This window comes from Geotrypetes seraphini, chromosome 7 (genome assembly GCF_902459505.1).
Source record: "Geotrypetes seraphini chromosome 7, aGeoSer1.1, whole genome shotgun sequence".
NCBI classification, from domain to species: Eukaryota; Metazoa; Chordata; class Amphibia; order Gymnophiona; family Dermophiidae; genus Geotrypetes; species Geotrypetes seraphini.
Genome location: NC_047090.1, coordinates 157,780,783 through 157,801,066, shown reverse-complemented (window position 1 = coordinate 157,801,066; position 20,284 = coordinate 157,780,783). Strand labels below are relative to the sequence as shown.

The window sequence follows — 20,284 nt, the reverse complement described above, 5'->3', positions numbered from 1 at the left end:
TCTCACCTCAACCCACCTTCTAAAAAATCCCAGTGACGCCAGGCTGCCAACCCCACTCCTGCAAGTGGGGGAATGGGAGAAAATTTCCTTGGACTAGTAGGTGCTGGATATCATCTGAGAGGGTCACGAGTTTTATCTCCCTCCCACAAATTTGTTCCCGACTCTCCTGCTGGGTGGCCAGAAAAGGAAATCAAGTTCTGGGCCACTCTTCAGAGACTTCTAGACATTTGGGCCATAGAACCTGCCTGATGATGACTTGGCTCAGGCAGATACGCCTGTGTCTGAATTCAATAAATCGTGGTATAGGCACATGAGATTTCTTAGAGAGAGGAAGAGCTAATGGTTACTGCAGAGGGGCAGACTGGATGGGCCATTTGGCTTTTATCTGCCATCATGTTTCTATGTGTCAAGGAAAAGCAAAGAGAACTGAAGGCCCATTTTGGATCTCAAGGCAGTAAATGCGTTTTTGAGGGTCCCTTGTTTTCATATGTAGACAGCCCATTTAGTCATTGCGAAAGTGGCTCTGGGAAAATTTCTATCCTCTCTGGACCTCATAGAAGCATATCTGCATGTTCCCAACTTTCTGGACCACAAAAGATATCTGCAGTTCCACATACATCATCAGCATTTCCAGTCTGTGGTTCTCCTGTTCGGACTGGCAGCAGCCCCATGCATGTTCACCAAGGTTATGATGGTAGTTTCAGCTTGCTTACAGCACCTGTGGATTCAAGTTCTGGACCTGGGGAAATGGTCACTCTCGCACAGGGTGTTCAATCTAATTGTGCAGCGCTGGGGCAGACAAGTGATGAATTTGATGGCTTCGGTCAAGAATGTGAAGGTCTGGCCTTAAACTCCCCTCTGTTAAGTTGTGGTCTAAGGAGGGATATACAATTATTCCACCTTTCATTTTGTTTAATATGATAAATTGATAAATTTTATTTTTGCTGTATATCTTTCACAAGAAGTTTTATTTTCTTGTACTTGTTGTTGAAAATTATAAATAAAGAAAGAAAAAAAAAAAAGAATGTGAAGGCCAAACACTTCAGTCGAAGAGCAGAACCAGGAAGCTTGGGTGTTGGATGCGTTCATCCAGCCATGGCTGCATGTTGGGTCTCCTCTGTGTTCCCTCCTTGGCCGGGTCATCCAGGCCTTGCGATCCTGGTAGCTCCAGATTGGCCTCATCAACCTTAGAATGCAGACCTGGTACATCTTCAGCAGAACAAGGGTCTCAGGTTGCCTCTTCATTGCGGTCTTCTCAGTCAGGGGCCAGTCCTAATAGAGAATCCACAGCACTTTGGTCTTATGGTATGGTTCTTGAGTGCTAGTTTTCCAGGGCTATACCAACGTGGTTATTGCCCTGCTGCTTTGGGCTAAGAAGCCCTCTACTCTGGCGTTTTACGTAAAGGTTTGGTGAGCTTTTCAGCAATGGTGTGCTAAGGACTGGGTGGAGCCACTTCAGGCTCCTGGCTTTCTTTAAGGTCGGGACAGAAATAGACTTGGCTGTGGCTTCCCTCAAGGTGCAGGTGACTGGTATTTCTTGCTTCCTGACACAAGATTGCAAGTCTTTGATGTGACCAGATTTCTCCGGGGAGCTCTTTGGTTAAGCCTCCACTGCAGCATCCCTTTCTGACCTGGAACCTTAATGTTGTTCTGCAGGGTCTTGCTAAAGCTCCGTATGAGCCCTTCAAGGACAGTTCCCTTTTGAACTTCACAGTTAAGGCTGTTTCTGGTGGTGATTGTTTTGGCATGGCGAATCTCAGAACAGCAGGCACTTTCCTGTAGAGATCCTTTCCTCAAAATCATGGATGAAGGCATCCCTTTCCGTGCTGTGCCCTCCTTTTTTGCAAAGGTGGTGTCAAGTTTCCATGTCAACCAGGAAGTTCGTCTGCCTGCTTTTCATGCCACAGGGTCTGACAACAGGATAGTGTGTTGAAGTGAACGTCTGCAAGGTTTTGCTTTAGTACTTGGAAAGAACAAATGGGTTTTGCCTTTCTGACCATCTGTTCATGCTTACCAGCCACTCCCGGGTTGACAAACTGGTTTCTAAGGCCTTTATTGCTTGATGGATTCGCATGGCCATCTCAGTGTACATTGCCTGCGGTAAACAGCCACCAGTCTCTCTTTAAGATGCACTTGACCAGGATTGTCGCCTCTTACTGAGTGGAGTCTCAGGCACTGCCTCCCACAGAGATTTGTTGAGTAGCTCCTTGGTCTACTCTGCATACCTTTTCCAAATTTTACAGAATGAATGTGGCAGCTCAAGAGGACACAGCTTTTGGGTCTTCGGTCTTATGGGCAGGCCCTTCTGTCCTACCCTAGACATCAGCCACTGCTTTGGTACATCTCCACACATACAGAATCCGGAATAGATGTAACAGAATGAAAGATTAGAGTCTTACCTGGATAATTTTCTTTCTGTTAATCTATTACAGATTCTGTATGGTCTGTCCTCTATTCTGTATCACCTGCTTTTCTGTCTCAGATATTTGTGTTCCAGGCCTGGAGTTCTTCTCCTGTCAACCAAATGACTAGCTAAATGCCAAGAAATCCAGTATGAGTAAGTATATTCCTCAGCCTCTGGCTTCCTTAATGTTAGTACTGGTTGCACACAGCAGGTTGTTTCTTTATGATTGTTCTCCAGTTCTGTTGAATTGTTCTAATTCTTGTTTTCTGAGTAACAGAACGGAATTGTTTATTATATGCGGGGAGATTCCCTGTTCCCCTCCTTTATCTTCTGTTCCAGTGGAGACCGATTGCTTTGGGACTTAATTGGAGGGTGCACTGGGCTCCACCTCCGTATGGGAGGTGCTCAAAGCTGTAAGTATTCTCACTTCTTCAAGTCCAGTTCACGGGAATGGTTTGATCATCACATATACAGAATCCTTAGTAGATTATCCAGGGATGATTATCCAGGTAAGAACCTAATCTTTCAGTACCTTTAGTTGGGTGTATGTTTATCTTTTTAATGATTATCATTTTTAAGAAATTGTACTTTTTTAAAAATATATCTTTTTAGGGTTTAATTCGCAACTGCATTATAAATATTGCCTTAAACCTCAGATATTTTTGTGGGAGAGGGGAGTAGTGGTGGTGAACATCTTTTTCAAAATCTAATTTTTCACAAAATAGAACAAATTGATTTTGCATTTTAATTACACTTAAATATTAGAATTAAAATAGGGTACATGAGTAATGTTAGGAAGTTCTTTTTCATGGAGAGAGGGTGGTGGATGTCTGGAATGACCTCCTGAGGGAGGTGGTAGAGAGGGAAAACAGTGACAATGGAAAAAAAAAAAAAAAAAGCTTGGGATGAACAAGGGTGATCTCTAATTAGACTATGAATGGATAGACTTTCATGATCTGAATCCTGCAAAAGAGATGGTTTGGATAGGCTGAAGGGAGCTTTGACAGCAACTCCAGTAGTCTGAACCTAGGGAAAGAACTGGTTGGACTTCTAAGGTCTGTGGCCCAGAAATAATAATCATGCAATTGTAAAGCATGTAGTTACAGGGCAGACTGGATGGACCATTTGGGTCTTTATCTACTGTCATTTACTATGTTACTGCCAGTATCACAGTACACTCCTCCCTCCTTATTTGTGGTTTCAGCACCCGTAGTTTCGACATTTTCAGTTTTTTGTGCCAGGACCCCCCCCCCCCCTCCCCCTAGTGAATCGACCTTACTTGGTGTTCTAGCAGTGACACGGGGCAGGAGCGATCTTCCTACACTCCTGCCCCATGCAGCCCTCGGCAGCCATTTTGATGATGGCTCTGTACGGGGCAGGAGTGTAGGAAGATCGCTCCTGCCCCATGTCACTGCAAGACCACCATGTAAGGTCCAGGATCCAGGAGGGAGGCGGGGGTGGGTCACAATTGGCCCAAAAGTTATTCGTGAATTTTCAATATTTGCAGGCCGGCTCTGCCCCTAACCACCACGAATACAGAGGGGGGAATGTACTCCCTTGTAAATATTGGGATATCTAGAATTTTAATTGGCCACAGTATAGCTTCATCAACAAGTTCAGTTCTGTTTGCCTTATTTGGTTTTGTATGTGGTAGAGATACAGTAGAGCACTGTTTATGTAAGATGTGCAACTCAATTGTGGTCTCTAATTGGTTGGTTCCATTTAGTCCATTATCCAGCATGGCCTCGATCCCACCTGCTGCCAGTACAATATGCAAAAGAGTACAAACCACAGGGAAATATTGTTGAGCAGATGCCTCTGACCTCTCTCCTTGTGGTAGAAACTACAATCCTATTCTTTTTTAGTAAGCAGGTTTCTATTTTGTTAGGGCATCTTATCTTTTAATTTTCTTTTCCAAAAGGTATAACGCAATTGTTTCAGGAGCAAAAAATAAGCTACCAAAGGAGTGAAAGAGCTGCCATCCTAAGTGTATGACCTAGAAATACTGTAGCTAACTATTCACACCTGAAAACTGTTGAAACTTTCTTCCAACAGTTTCATTTGTTTTTCTTTCTCTATCTCTGTCCAACAGGCCTAGATGCCTTTTCTGATTCTTGTACTGTCTCCTGCATGACTGGCGTGCACCATCTTCAAGCTTTAACTACTTCCTCCAGTCCTGACTGCTGTGTTTTAGCTAGGTCCTTAGGATTCTTGTCAGAATTACTGTCCACTTCCTTATAAATTGGCCATTCCTTCGAGGCCGAAGTCTTCTCTTCTGAAATTTGTTTTCTGTACACTTATAGCGTTGCCAAAATGTAATCTAGAATCGATACAAAATGTAACTACTATGTAATACATAGTTAAGAGTTTGACCTTTCTTACTAGCTGTTTACTTTGAAAACCAAAAGGTGGCTGCACTGGCATGTCGGTGACCTTTACTGAGTAAGGCATGTACCATGAGTACTAGACAATTGTATTTAGCAACCTTTATAATGTGGTTACCACCAATATGGAGCTCTGGATGTCTTCAAATATGATTATTCTAAAATAATGTTGCTGTTTATCTGTGTATGAAACTTTGGCAAATGCGCTTTTTCTCCACTAATATTTACGTGTTCGGTGATTTGTGTATTTTGTCTTTCTAACTTCTAATAAACTCACTTTAACTGATCTGCGTTTGTGTCTGTCTGCTTAGTAGTACTTCCTCTTCTCCACAATCTTTCCTTTCATATAGTGGCTTTTAGTGAGTGGATTAGAATTTGCTCTAGATTTCTTTTCCTTTGCTTATATGCCGAGGAGAGTGTTAGATGTCTGAGGGAACGTTATCCATCACCACACATGTATCTGCACTAGAACTAGAAATACAATGGCTATTCAGCGTTCTTACACTGTTGGGGCTACTCAGAGCAACCTGTGGCATATACAGCATAGAAACCTATCTTAAACTGCTTTCTGATGAGATGCAAATGCCGAGAAATGTTTTTGTTTAACCTCCATAAAATATATTCAATGAAGTCTGAAAAAAAAAAAAAAATTAATATCTGGACTGCTGGAAGGGTACGATTAAAAATCTGTTACAAATACAAGATTTTGGTAGATTCCACTTGTGTGGACTGGTGCACATATTTGTCTTCCCCCACCTTGCTGCTGTTTAAGCTAAATTAGCATCGCATTTTGTTCACAGAATTGGGAAAAGTCAAGTTTTATGAATAAAGTACCTTTGCATGCAGAATTAGGTTGGGTTTTAAGAAATGATTCTTATTACTAAAAATAAAACTTTTCCTTAAAAAAAATAAATAAAATCTCTAAATGTGCAAGTGTGCGTGCGGGGCTTTGTTTTAAATATCTGTATGTACAATATATTTGTACATGGTGGGCACAGCAATACTATTATGTAGCAGAAGGAGGCTGTTTCATTCAGATAGGAGAAAGTATTGTCGAGCACATTACACTCTGTGACTATTCACTTTTTTTTCAGGATGGCGCTGGATCTTTAAAGCGCAGTGGTTCATTTAGCAAACTCCGTGCTTCAATTAGACGCAGCAGTGAGAAGCTGGTTAGAAAACTGAAAGGTGGAAGTTCACGAGACAGTGAACCAAAGAATCCTGGGTAACTATCATATTCCTAGCTCTGCCGGTGTTCTCCTACGTCATTTTTCTTTTCACAGTGTAAAACCCACAGACAAGAGGTGTCTGCTACTGTTATGAATCTGTCTTGCACCTAAGAGAAGGAGAACAGCAGAATTAAATTGTATTTTATACTTTCCTGAAAGTGTTAATTGAGACATTCACCTGGTGTATCATTGGTGTCATGCTGAGTGCAAGTTTCTGAAAGACCAAGAGATGTTGACCAGCTTTTAACAATTGAAGTGCAGTTCACTGCAGAAGGGCAGCTTTGCTCTCTCCTGCTCTTCATCAGGAAATGATGAACACTGAATCCAAAGAAGTGTACTTGGTTATAAGCTTTGCATAGGAATGATTTTCCAGCCACTTAAATCTATCAATGGCTTGTTTGAGTACTAATGGAGCACTATATTGCAAACTGTGCTGAAGAAAAATTGAATAGAAATGGTGGCTATTCAAAGGGGAGAACAGAACCACTTGCAAGAACACCATCCTCAAGTTTGTTTTTCACATTCTGTACTTGTGAGAAGAGCAGACTTTAGGGGACAGGATTCTTGATTTTTCTTCGGATGGCATTATTAAAGCAGCACTTTAGTCTAGCTTGTACATTAATTTTTTTGGCCCTAAAACGTCCCAGAAACCAAACCAAAGAAGCTGTGGAAAGCTGTTCCTGACGGTGGGTTTATTTATTTAAAGTTTTGTTGCATCCAAAATTCAGTCAATAACAATCCACATAAGACTTGAAAAGAGAGGACCTCTCCTTTCAAGTCTTATGTGGATTGTTATTGACCTGAATTTTGGACGCAACAAAACTTTAAACCCACATCAGGAATATCTTTCTATAGCCACTTTTCTTTTGGTTTTTGAACTTCACTTTTGCTGTGGAAATATTGGGTGGTCGTCTTTTTGTTGTCGAGCTAAAGCTTCCCAGAGCATGTAATATTGAAATACAGCACTATATAGCATTACAACTTAGACTACAGTTAATAGTTATTTTCTAAACAATATTAGGGTTTTGTATGGGTTCTCTGGACACCCCCCTTGTGACTTTCAGGGTATAAAAAGCCTAGTTTGTAGCTTATTTATATTCTGCCTTTAAACAATGTGGTTAACAACCAAACATACACAATTAAAAGATAATGGATAGAAATGAAAACTCTCCCCAACCTCTTGGTTTTCTGCTGCCCTAAGCGGTTGTATTTAAAATGCAAACATAATAAAAGCTGTAGTTAATGTAATAGGCTTGGTATAAGGACCCCCAATAATGCACCTTCTCTGAAGATTTAAATGTGTGTACATGTGCATGCACGTCACCAACTCTGCTCAGACTACACTCTAGGAATGCTTACATGGAAATGGCAAGATAGAGCCTACTTCTGTGCACTGTGTCTACTACTTGTAATATGCCCATGATTTATAGAAAGACTTAGACTTAAAAAAAAAAAATCACTTAAGTATATAAGCAGTTAAATGTAGCTTTACTTGCCACACCCTCCCTTTCTGGCAGGCAGGACCCATAACGACAATCTCATTTTGCGTATTCTTAGCTCCTGCATGGGCGCTAAGTAAGAAGGGAGCTGTTGGGTGATAGGCTTAGACTGGAGAAAGCCCTTGGATAGTTGGGAATAAAGGCTGATGGTGCCATAGCCCAAAAGTTTCAATCGACCTGGAATCCAGAGGAAGCAAGGAAAAGCTTCCTAGCCAAAGCTATACAGTTGGAAATGTTTAAGGGTGTTTAACATCCAAGACCATCATATTTCAGTTTAAGTTAGCAAAGGCTATTAAATAACCTGCCTTGTTGGCCACAATTTAGAAAGTTATTTTGCTGTATTCTGTGGAAGTAATTAAAGCTCACTGCACTGTCATATTCTGTGAGTAGCCAGAGAGGGACACTGACTAAGGGAAGTAACAGATTGCATCTCATTCTCAGTTGGTGTATTCAGGAGGGAGAAAGAGAGGCCCAGTCTCATTGCCACAAGAATGTGAAAAGTGAGGACATTGTCACCAAGTAGCTGTATCAGTTTGGCTGCCAGGGCTACAAGCAAAGTGCTCTAGTACAGAGTTTGGTGTGCTGTTGATCATTGACTGATTTTATTTTTTTTTCTGCTTGCAGTTATATAAATTAAGAACAAACTCTGGCTTGATATGAGGCATGGGTATGTAAGGCAGCAGAGGCAACAATGCATTCTTCAGCTATTTTAGGATATGGTAGGATGGATTAGAAAGGCTTGTGTAGTAATTTCAAAGTTTGTAGTTTTTTGTGCTGGTTAGTAAGGAGTTCCATCCTCCCTTGTCCATTGACTGGGAAAACTTTGGCTCCTGTTTTAACACTGTACACATTTTAAGTGCAATAAAGACACGTTTCATGATTAGGGATCTTTAGAAAATGTTAATAATAAAGTTGCATTAAATGTATATCACACACATTGTGCTGTGCAGCAGGATAGAAGGCTAGAAGAATAGTAAGTGGCTGCCTTTGAAGCTATCGTGCATTAGCAGTCTTTACACACCAAATATCAGCTCTGCAGAAACAATATAGCTTTGGTGGTAATCCTTAAGGACTGTGAAATAGTATTTACCACTATAGTCAAATATAAATAATGAATAAAAACAGACTGTCTATAGCAGTGGTTCCCAACCCTGTCCTGGAGGACCATCAGGCCAATCGGGTTTTCAGGATAGCCCTAATGAATATGCATGGAGCTATGCAAATCTCTCTCCTGCATATTCATTAGGGCTAGCCTGAAAACCTGATTGGTCTGGTGATTCTCCAGGACAGGGTTGAGAACCACTGGTCTATAGCTCTATTTGCTGTTTATCTGGGCAGGTACCACTTAGCTTTTAATGTTATTTCCCATTTGCCAGTGAGCCTCTGCATTTGAGCAGCTGTGTAGACTAATGGAAAACCAAATATGTCATGGCATTTCTCTTGGTGCCAGATGTCTCCTCTTCTTAACAAATGAAAACCAGAACTTGGGAAATTTTGAAGGAGGCCAGCTCTGCATTTTCTGAAGGGAGCGAACAGTTGTCATTTCAGTGGAAGAGCCGGTAATTCCCAACTGACTTGTAAATTTAGTTTAAAAAATATATATGGTAGAAAACACTTTGTTTTTAAAAGCAGTTGTGTAAAATCCTATAACACCATTTCATAATTTTAGTGCAAATGTTGCATTTTTCCTATACCTGTTTGTTCTTTGCTCTGTCAGCTTGGATGACGCTGCAGCCTGCCCTTCTCCAGGGCCTGGATTATATTGCTTCCTTAGTGCACCAGCCTGCCAATATCCCTGTTGTGACAGGAGATTTCAAAAGTTACGCAGGGATTTCTTTTAACAGTGAGTGAACATTAGTGGTCATCATTTTATTTTTTTTTTTTGTCAGGGTAAATAGGAGATAAAATTGTTAAATTCTTTGTGTGTTACCATAAGGAGGAGCTTTTGCTTTTACTAAACCAGTGCAGGACTCTGGGAGATCTTTACAGCTGACCCAAGTACTTTCCTGACGGTTGGCTAGCTAATTTGATTATTCTTGCAGTATTCTCCAGTTATCCCTCTCCCCTCTTCCCTCTCTTTACAGTCGCCTTCAGCCTGTATAGGTATGAGCGATGCACAAATAGAAGATTAGATTAGATTATCCAGTACATTCTAAGCTCCCTTCAGAATGGCTGACTTCTTTTTAAGAGGGGCATTGATCCTAATGCAAAGCTCTAATTATAGCTATCTTAATTCATAGAGTGTATTTTGCAAAATTGGAACTTTTCAGGAACAGATAGCATGATGGTTTCCCAGCACACTCCTTGATTACCATAGGAAGTCCTGACAATGCGGTTCTTAAAGGATAATAGTCTGCCAGCCTGTTTGAGGGGTTTGGAAAAAAGGCTATTCAAAAATCAGGTTTTAAAAGAGAAATGTGTGTAAACTATGAAAGCTGCAGAAAGCGCCATTCCCCATCCAGCCCCCAAATAATTGAATTGGAGGTGCAGAGGAATGTGTAGGGTAAATGTCCCATTTTTAATTACTTTTCTATATATGGCTATATGTAAAACATTCACCTTTTCTTTTAACTAGATACTAGATACAATTAATATTGGGAAGGGGAGAGCCTTCTGAACTTTTCGCTACTGACTAGCAGTTCCCAGCAGGCCTCTGACTCTCATTAGCTGTATGACACTTTGCTGTAATCTCTTGAATATAGGAGAGCAATACAAAAGCTCCAAAGCATTCTACAGATCTAGAGCTTGAGAATGTTAAAAGATGCATTGTTTGTTCTGTGACTTTCTCTGAAGCATGAGTTCTCCAAGGACAAGCAGAACAGTATGTCCTCACATCTAGGTTGCATCATCTATGGAGCCCTGGTATGGGTGCTGCCCAGTGTTCCTTCATCTTCTGGAAACTTTTGGCAGGCCTACCATGCATGCCTTCCCACCCACCCAACTCATGTGTGACCTGAAGTTTTTTTTCATCTGTGGAGAAATGGGTTTGTATCTTCATTTCCTATGTCACACATTATTATTATTTTTTTATTTTTTAGAGAGCATCTTTAGTCCCGTGCTGCTCACTAAAGAATAGGCAGGAAGGGTTCATTATTAACTACCCAAAGTCCCACCTGCTTCTAGTTCAATAACTGGAGACATAGTTAGTCCTGCTATATGCAGTACAAGCACAAGCCAGTCTATCTACCTCAGGTAACGGAAGATATGTTCATTTACTTCTGATTCAGAGCAGCCAGCAGTTCACAGTTCAGCAGATGCTGAGATTGTTAGGCCACATGGCCTCCTTGGTGCATGTCATACTCATGGCATAACTCCATGTGCGAGGTTTTGATGGACTCTGGCTTCTCAGTGATGTCAGGTCACAGGGAATCTGGTGGATGTCATCTCAGTCATTCCAGAGTTGGCGCAGTCACTTCTCTGATGGATAATTCATTGTAGTTTGACTATGGGACTTTCATTCCAAAATTATTTTCTTCCTCAGAAACTTTTGACCACAAGTGTAGCCAACCTGGGATGGGGCACTTATGTAGGTGGTCTTTACACCCAGAGTCACTGGTCTGCTCTGGAGACCAAGCTTCATAGCTGTCTCCTGGTGATGCTGGCAATTTGGAACACTCTAAAGGCTTTCAGAGAATGGATCAGAAAAATTTGGTTCAAAAGACCATCAGGTTGCTATGTATTATATCAACAAGCAGTTGACATCCCTAAGAAGATGAAGCCAGGCTTGGGAATCAAATACAATTAGTCATTTTCATGCACTTGCAATTTTGTAGATATATTTAATCCTCTACTTCACCTTTTGTCCTTTTTAAAATTAATTTCCACTTGTTTCTAATATGCTTTACATTTTGAAGAACTCTGCATTATGTGTGACATAAGAGCTTTCATGATTTAGTATCACTTCCTGTTCTGAAGGCAAAAGCCACCTGTGGGACGATTGCTGTTTCCAGCTGCTATCAATGCAGCCAAGAAAAACAAACTCAAATTAACTTTGTGCAGCATAATTCAGTTCACAGGACATTGTACATAATTCAAATTAAGGCTACACAAACCTCCTTTAATCTGGGTAGAATCCAGGATTAGACCTGTGACTACTTGACTTGGATAATCTGAGTCAACGTCATTCAGTTTGAATTTGATTCTCTATATATTTTTAAATCCTTTTCAACTAGATGCACTCAACTTAAGTATTTCAGTTTCTTCTTCTTACTTTTCTTCTAAAAATCAGTGAAGAGCAGTAGAAAAAGCTTTTGGAAAACAACTTCTTTCGAAGTTCAACAGCCCTCATGAAAGTTCTATCCTTTCTTCATACTATGATCATCAATGGATTTTTAGCCTTGTTTCTAACTCTGCTCGCCTTCTCAGATTGTATCTGACTCCGGGGCTATAGATTAGAAGAAGATAAAATACTATTGATGTCTTTCTTCTTGTTTCTTTTTCAACATATTGGTCTGGAATTGGACTTTCAACTACTGTACCAGTATGTCTTATAAAGTCCACGTCCCAAGATTTTACTTTGTAATGTAGATTCATTTATACTCTGCTTAGAAATCCGATAGGCGGAATATCAAATTTTTAATAAAACTTGAAACTTGTAAAAGAGCACTGCATACTTTAGTCCACTCCAGATAAAAGGTGGAGATTCACTTGCAATCAAAAGCCCATAGACAATCAACCCATAAGAAAATAAGAATATCCTTACCGGACCAACCAATGGAACATCTTCACAGTGGCAAAAACCCCCAAATAGCATTATTCCATTCTACCGATACCGATCCAGGGCAAGAAATGGCTTCCCCCATGTCTGTCTCAATAACAGACTTTGGATTTTTCTTCCAGGAAATTATCCAAACCTTTCTTAAAACCAGCTACGTTAGCCACTTTTACCATAACCTCTGGTAATGCATTGCAGAGCTTAACTATTTTTCTGAGTGAAAAAATATTTTCTCCTATTGGTTTTAAAAGTATTTCCCTGTAACTTTGAGAGTCTCCTAGTCTTTCTAATTCTTGGAGTAAAAAATTGATCCACTTGTACCCATTTTTCACCACTCAGGATTTTGTAGACTTCAATCATATCTCCCCTCAGCCATCTCTTTTCCAAGCTGAAGAGACCTAATCTTTTTAGTCTTTCCTCATACGAGAGGAGTTCCATCCCCTTTATCATCTTGGTTGCTCTTCTAGTTACATTATATGTTTTTTTGGGATAAGGTGACCGGAATTGAATGCAGTACTGTGAGGTCGTACCATGGAGCGATACAAAGGCTGTTTGTTTCTCTAAATGCACCTTATCAAATTAGCTAGCAGACTGCATCTCCTTCACTTACAAGTATGCTTGGGCTGGGCTGACTTTAGAGGGTCATGTCAGGCTCACAATGTCGGAGCCATGACTGTTGTAGCCCACTTGATCAGCCTCTATTGAGATTTACAGAGCTGCAACATGGTCTTTAGTCCACACACTCACATTTCAGGCTGTATTTTTACAACAGAATTTTTTATTTGTTATTGGTTTTAATTGGCCTTGCTGTTAGTCCCTATTAACTGTTTTCAGTGAGCCTGGTAATTAGGGATCCCCAGATGTGAGGACATACTGTCCTGCTTCTAGGAGAAAACAAAGTTACTCACCTGTAGCAGGTGTTCTCTGAGGACAGCAGGTCATATGTTCTCACATACCCTCCCACTTCCCCTAGGAGTTGAATTCTCTGTGCTTTTTATATTTTTTAATACAATTGCGAGTCCCATATGAGTCGAGCAGGCAGTTAGGTATGTTTTCATGCATGGTAGCCCTACCAAAAGGGTCCAGAAGATAAGGAACTCTTGGCAGTGTCCATACTGATGCTCTGTAGATGTCTCAAAAAAAACAAAACCCACCAGTAAGCAAGGACAGTGTAACCGACTTACTCCCAGACCATCCAAGTTTCATTAAAACATGAAAATATATGTATGTGTGTGTGTATGGTGACGGGTCAAAGGCGCGCCAACAACCGAGCGTGGACAACTGAGTGCAGGGCTTAATCGCGCCGAAGAAAACCTGTATTTTAAAGGGCTCTGACGGGTGGGGGGGGATTGCGCTGCCTCACGCTGCCATGTAGGGGGGGTGTAACCCCCCACATTATACTAAAAACTTAACTTTTTCCCTAAAAAACAGGGAAAAAGTTAAGTTTCCAGTATAATGAGGGGGGTTACAACCCCCCAAGCCCCCCCACAATATATATATGTAAAAGAAAAGAGAAGAAAAAACGCTTAGAACTCTGGGAGATGGAGGGATTTTGCCTGTGAGTTTGTTTACTCCTTTCACTGTGGAGATTTACAGTATCTGTTGTTTCCCAGTGTTCTGAGGCTCTTTTTTCCTTCTTTTCTTTCTGGTTTAATGTGATGCAGGGTTTTTTTTTTTTCATGGTTTGGTGAAACTTGGATGGTTGCTCTGTGGATGTCACCCAGATGCGAGAACATATATCATGCTGCACTCCAAAGATCACGCTACAGGTGATCAACTTCACTTTCTTTATTCAGATGGGGGGAGGGGACACCCTCCTTGATGTAGTTGCATATAGACCCAGTACCAGATTCTAGCCTTGGTACTGACTGAGCTGGAAGACTGGACTGCTGGATCAAAATAGATACAGGATCACTTTTCTGCCTGGTCTGGACATATTTTTAGTATTTAAAAGTTTTTGATTTTTAGTTTCATATTTACCAATTGAACTTAAAAATGACTATTTTTGTATGTTGATTCAGCTGCTAAAAATAAAATAACAAGTCTGAATGATTTATCTGTTTCTGCTCTTTAAATTGTGAAATGCAAATTACTATTTTTTTGTACCATAAAGCCCATAATTGTACTCATGAAACGGAGAATAAGATGGGGTTTTGAATTTGAGCAATCAGATTAGATATTGCTGTTCGCTTATGGGGTTTCTACATCCTACAAAATCCTATACCAATTTACTACTTATTTCCTTATTAGTCTAAATTTAGCAATCCAGTCTCAATTTACCCCTCTTGAAGTTATGGTGGGGCAAATTGTAATTTAAAAATATCACCTTTTGAAGGTTCCATGGACTGCTGAATTGATCCCCTGAAGTTTCTGAAAAAAATACTTTAACCAATCTAAAGTGTGCTGTTCAATTTGTCTACATTTTCATTTAGCAATTTAAACTTTTTGTATCCCATTTTTTTAAAATGGCAATTCTACTACTGCCAGACAGAAATGAATGTTAATCGTGCATGGGAGTTGGTTATGCATGAGATTTTCATAGCTCTTTCAGCAAAGGTTAAATGAAAAGGTTTTTAGGGAGTCCTAATACATAATGGGTAGGTGAAATAATTTTTGTTTTATTTTGGGTTTTTAACACCAATTTTAATTTTAGAGCCATTTGTTTGGTTTGTGTAGTCTCAGGATACCTCCTAACTTATTCTCCTTTTTGTTGCAAATACTGTATTCATGAGTAAATAACAGATGCAAAACATGCATGAATCCATTGCTTCATTTGTGGCTAACTTTTTAATTTTGTGTGTGCAATTTACATCCCTTTCATGTACTCATAGCATTTAACATAGTGGACTATGTGTAATTGGCTTAAGTTTGTCAGCTTGCAAAACCACCCTTTTCCCTTAATTCTATGTGAATTAAGCTTGGAGTTAACAATTACCTTACAAAATCCCTTTCCTTAAGGGAAAATATCAGAAATCAATTACAAAAAGGTAGATTTGTCATGATGTGGTACAGAATTCTACATGCAGCTCCTATCCCAAACAAGTATGATCTAAATGACAGTTTAAATCATATAGTGATGATACCAACCAGCTGAATGCTATTAATATTTCAACAAAAAGAAAATGAACTTAAAGTTCAAGGAATTGTTTACTATTGAACAGTCTAACAAATTGCTTAATAAAAATACAGCATTGTGGACATAAACTGAACATAGTTCTGTTTCCGCTAATACACTAAAATCCTTAGAGAAGCTAGCATTCCAAGGGCATTAACTTGTTCATAGATTCTGTAGTTGGGTAGGCTGCCTTGCCTTATGTTCACCAAACACCTTTCAGCATCAATATTGTTTCCAACCAATCAATGTCCTCTTCATTTCCTGCTATAAATGTTAATATCTAGGGACTCCAGGAGGGTACAACAAGAGCTCCAGGAGGGTACAACGATCAAGCTCATTTTCAACTCCCTGTGGTTCCTAATGTTTTATGGCCTATTCAGGGCTATGGAGTTTGAGTCGAAAGCAATTTTTGGCCTGTGGCATTAGATTTGGAGTTGGCAAAAATGTGCCTACTCTGACTCCTGATAGTTAAATTATGTCATGCAAATATTTATAATGCTTAAACTTTATTGTATAGATCAGGGGTAGGGAACTCCAGTCCTCGAGAGCCGTATGCCAGTCGGGTTTTCAGGATTTCCCCAATGAATATGCATTGAAAGCAGTGCATGCAAATTGATCTCATGCATATTCATTGGGGAAATCCTGAAAACCTGACTGGAATACGGCTCTCGAGGACTGGAGTTCCCTACCCCTGGCATAGATAATAGATTAACCTATTTGTTTTAGGATATGTTGTACTTTTAGAATATATTTTGATATCGTTCTTTGATTCACTAATAAATATCATAAAATTTATTTTGTAAAGTGGCACCTAGAGAATGACACAGGAACAGTTTGATCCCGCCTCATGAACTCCTATATAGATATATAAATAAAGGAGTCTTGAGTCAGAAGGTTTTGTGTAAAGACACCACTGCCCTGGGACTATTAATGCTCAACGTTTGCACTTGAGGTACCAATGTTTACAGGCCTTTGAATTAAAAGTGCAAGATGTGCTTGTTTATCACAGTAATGGAATACCTCTTAATTTCAGAAGTAAGATATAGGACAATTCTGTTGCACTGGCTTACTTGAGTTGATTGTAAAAGGTTGCAAGACTACATATACCATAACTCATTGGGGGTAGATAACCTCATCCGGTTCATAGACAACGGCGCGAAAGACAAAAGTGCACGTCGACAATTGAGTGCAGCGCGCGCCGGCACGCCGCTCTAAATTACAGTTTTTAGGTGCTCCGATGGGGGGTTTTGTTGGGGAACCCCCCCCCCAGTTTACTTAAGACATCGCATCGGCGTTATGGGGGGTTTGGGGGGTTGTAACCCTCCACATTTTACTGTAAACTGAACTTTTTCCCTAAAAACAGGGAAAAAGTGAAGTTTTCAGTAAAATGTGGGGGGTTACAACCCCCCAAACCCCCCATAACGCCGATGCGATGTCTTAAGTAAACTGGGGGGGGGGGGTTCCCCAACAAAACCCCCCATCGGAGCACCTAAAAACTGTAATTTAGAGCGGCGTGGCGGTGCGCGCTGCGCTCAATTGTCTGGGCGCGCCTTTGTCCCGGCGCGCTTTTGACCCGACACCACCTCATCCAGCCTGTTATTGATTTTTTTCCCCCTCCAGTCGCATCACATTCCTAATATCGAGCAAAATAATTTCTGAATGTATACAATAATACCAAAAAGTTAAGATATGACTTCAGTGATAGAAGGTATTTGTGAACAGCATGTCAGTAGTGTATACATCATAGCTACCTACATGATAGAAAAATAGAAGAGCCACGTTTTAATTGTTTTTCACATGATAGAAAAATAGAAGAGCCACGTTTTAATTGTTTTTCACAAGGACAATCACATAGTGGAGACTGTCAAAGCTTGCTGTGTTAAATCTGTAGATGTGTAAAAAATAATTAATTATGACTGCTACAAACCAGGACTAAGTTATTTAAATTTCATTTGACAGATTAATTTAGTTTGTAGGACTTGTGCCAGAACTTATCTTTATGGTTAATATCTTGTGCCAGAACTTATCTTTATGGTTAATATATGAGAGAGATCATAGCATTAATATTTTTGTGAAGGTGATAATCTTTGCTTCCCTGATATGCTGTAGCAATATATTTCCAGTGTAATAGGTGTGTCATTCTGGACAAGCAGGTTATCTCCCCATGGTTGCGAGCCATATGCAGAAGGAATCCATTCTGGAATTTTTCAGTGACTCTCCTACTTCACAGGGAGATCTACTGCCACCTGCAGTTTTTCCCTTCTGCACATGAGCCTAAAGAAGTGTTTCTGTTCTGCTCTCCCTTTTATTTATTTAATTTGGTATTTTTGTCAATTATATTCGGTGTTTAAGTGCTGGAGCTTTCCAGTTTCAGCATTAGCTCTGCCTGTGTAGCAAACCTGCACATGTATTTTTGGAGTTCAGGACCGTCCCCGCTTCTCCCCTCACCTACTGCTTAGCAGGGGTTTGAGCACTGGCTGTAAGGTGCCCGTAGGAGGCTCAGTGGTGTTTGGCAGGGTGCCAACTGCATTTTATGCCGCCTCCTTTCTGTAGCGCGTCCTTCAGTCTACTGGGAAGGGGAGGTAAGGTCAGATGCAGTGGCTGGCTGGCAGCCCGAATATCAACATGAAGGAGCATTTCAGACTATTTTTGGACGCAGCATAAGACATTGATTTCTTCTCATTCCAGATACTGTACAGAGCTGAGGCAGGCTGCAGCGCATTGTCAGAACAGGTCACAGTGAGTAAGGTTGGTACAGAAGACTCTGGAAGGTCGTGGTCAGTCTTCTTTGACAATGCCACAATGTGGCATATGTCTATCACCAGGGAGGCATCAAGAGTATGTCTCTAAGACTAGAAGCCTGAATGCTCTTCCACTGGATGAAGCATCTACAGGCACTATCGGCAGCACATATCACGGGGCGGACACTATCAGCAAGACAGACCTTGGATTTAGGCAAGTAGATGCTGTTGGCAGCATTTCAGGCTATTGTTTGGCTCTGAGGTCATCCTTACTTTGACTTAACGGTGACCAGGAACAAGTCGGACAGGTTCTTCAGTCAAAGATTTGAACCTGAAGGCAAGGGTCTTAATGCTCTCTGATCCTGCCATGGCCTCCAGAGGTCCTGTTGTACATCTTTCCTCCCTGGCCCATGTTAGGCAGAATCCTTTGCCAAATTGCAAGTCATCAGGGAAGTGTCATTCTGGTGGCTCCAGATTGGCCTTGGAGTCCATGGGACGGCAGCTCTGATGTGTTTTTGTACAGGCCATAGGCCTCCAGTTACAGGTGCATCCCAACTTTCTTTTTCAGGGTCCAGCATGCTTGTAGGATCTGGATTGCTTTGCTCTTATGGCATGGCTATTGAATGTGAAGCATTAGAGCACAAAGGATATTCAGAAGTGGTCATTTCCACCCTTCTCAGGTCTAAGAAATCATCTACAGTCTCTGCCTACACTAAAGCACGGAACACTTTCCAAACTTGGTGTGCCCAGGAACCTGTGGAGCTGTTTACAGCTCCAGTTTTGATGGCTTTGGCTTCTCCAAGCCGGCCTTCACAAGGGACTCACTGTGTCTGCCTTTTAGTTCCAAGTAGCAGGGCTCTCTTGTTTCAGAGCTCAGATCTGTAACCCTATGCTGACGTCTCATTCAGACATTGCCAAATTTTTGAAGGGTGCTGTCCATATCAGATCATTATTCAAATTACATTTTTCTTCATGGGACCTTAATGTGGTTTTGTGAGGTCTCGCCAAAGCTCCATTCAAGCCACTAGAAGAGGTGTCCCTTTCAGATTTCACACTAAAGCCAGTTTTATCCCAGGACAAGCAGGCAGCATATTCTTGACTGATGGGTGACGGCACCGACGGAGCCCCGGTACGGACAATTTTAGAGTGATTGCACTCTAAGAACTTGGAAAGTTCTGGCATGCCGCACCGCGCACGCGCGAGTGCCTTCCCGCCCGACAGGCGCGCGGTCCCCAGTTTCTTAGTTTCCGCGGAGCTAAGAAGACGCGTTTTTTCAACAGCTGTTGAAAATGTTTTTGACTTGCCTTCCCGCTCGCGTAAACCTTTTTGGCTTTTGCCTCTTTCTTTTTTCTTTCATTTTTGAAAAAAAAAAAAAAAAAATTTCTTTTGTTTTTGATTCAATTTGGCTTTTCCCCTGCGGGGCCTTCTGCCACCATCGAAGCCTCGGCCTTCGATTTGGCTGAAGCGGTATTCACGTTCATGCCCCCTCAGCCAGGTTTTAAAAAGTGCCAGCGGTGTGCTCTGCCCATATCTCTCACGGACCCACACAACTGGTGCTTACAGTGTTTGGGTCCTGAGCATCAGGCCTCCACCTGCACCCGCTGTGCCACACTTAAAAAAGAACATTGAAAAATCGCCAAATCCAACAGCGATTACTGTTCGGTGCCGAGATGTCCGATCCTGTTCCATCGACTCCGGCTTCGGCACCAGTTCAGTCGGCACCCTCTTCTTCGACGCAGCGAGATTCCGCGCCGGCGTTCCAACATGCAGGTAAGCCGGCTAAGAAGCCTTCCCCGCTGGAGCGTCCTCCGGTCTCGAGTGCAGTGAGTCCAATCCTGCCGACTGTGAGGCGCCAGCGGAAGCGCTCCGCCCCTATCGAGGTGAGTCCCTCGACATCGGGCTCCTCATCTCCGGGGCGTCGAGCGGCACCGCAGGTACCGCAGAAGAAAAAAGCGGTACCGGTGCCATCCCTTGATGACCGTATTACGGCCATTCTCCAGGCACAGCTCAAGCAGCAATTGCAAGAGCTCCTTCCAACTATCCTGGCACCGAACCTTCCGGTGCCGGTCCGCACTGAGCCGGTACCGATAGTGGAACAACCTGTGCTGTCGGTATCCACTCCCTCGGTACCGATTCACTCCACCTCATCGGTATCGATGCCAGTCCTTGCGCCGGAGCCGAGAGCTCAACATCAATCG

At 41.5% G+C, this 20,284-nt stretch overlaps 1 protein-coding gene across 7 annotated transcripts in view; it reads left to right on the top strand.

Annotated features, from left to right (window-relative positions):
- The window catches only part of KLC1 (kinesin light chain 1), a 185,773-nt gene that overhangs the window by 152,204 nt on the left and 13,285 nt on the right, over nucleotides 1–20,284 (top strand). For 4 of the 7 annotated variants that reach the window (XM_033950972.1, XM_033950973.1, XM_033950976.1 and 1 more), the window contains one exon: nucleotides 5,883–6,013. In XM_033950972.1, coding sequence (XP_033806863.1) covers nucleotides 5,883–6,013 — 131 coding nt within the window. The other 3 variants (XM_033950975.1, XM_033950974.1, XM_033950978.1) reach the window with 3 other exon arrangements.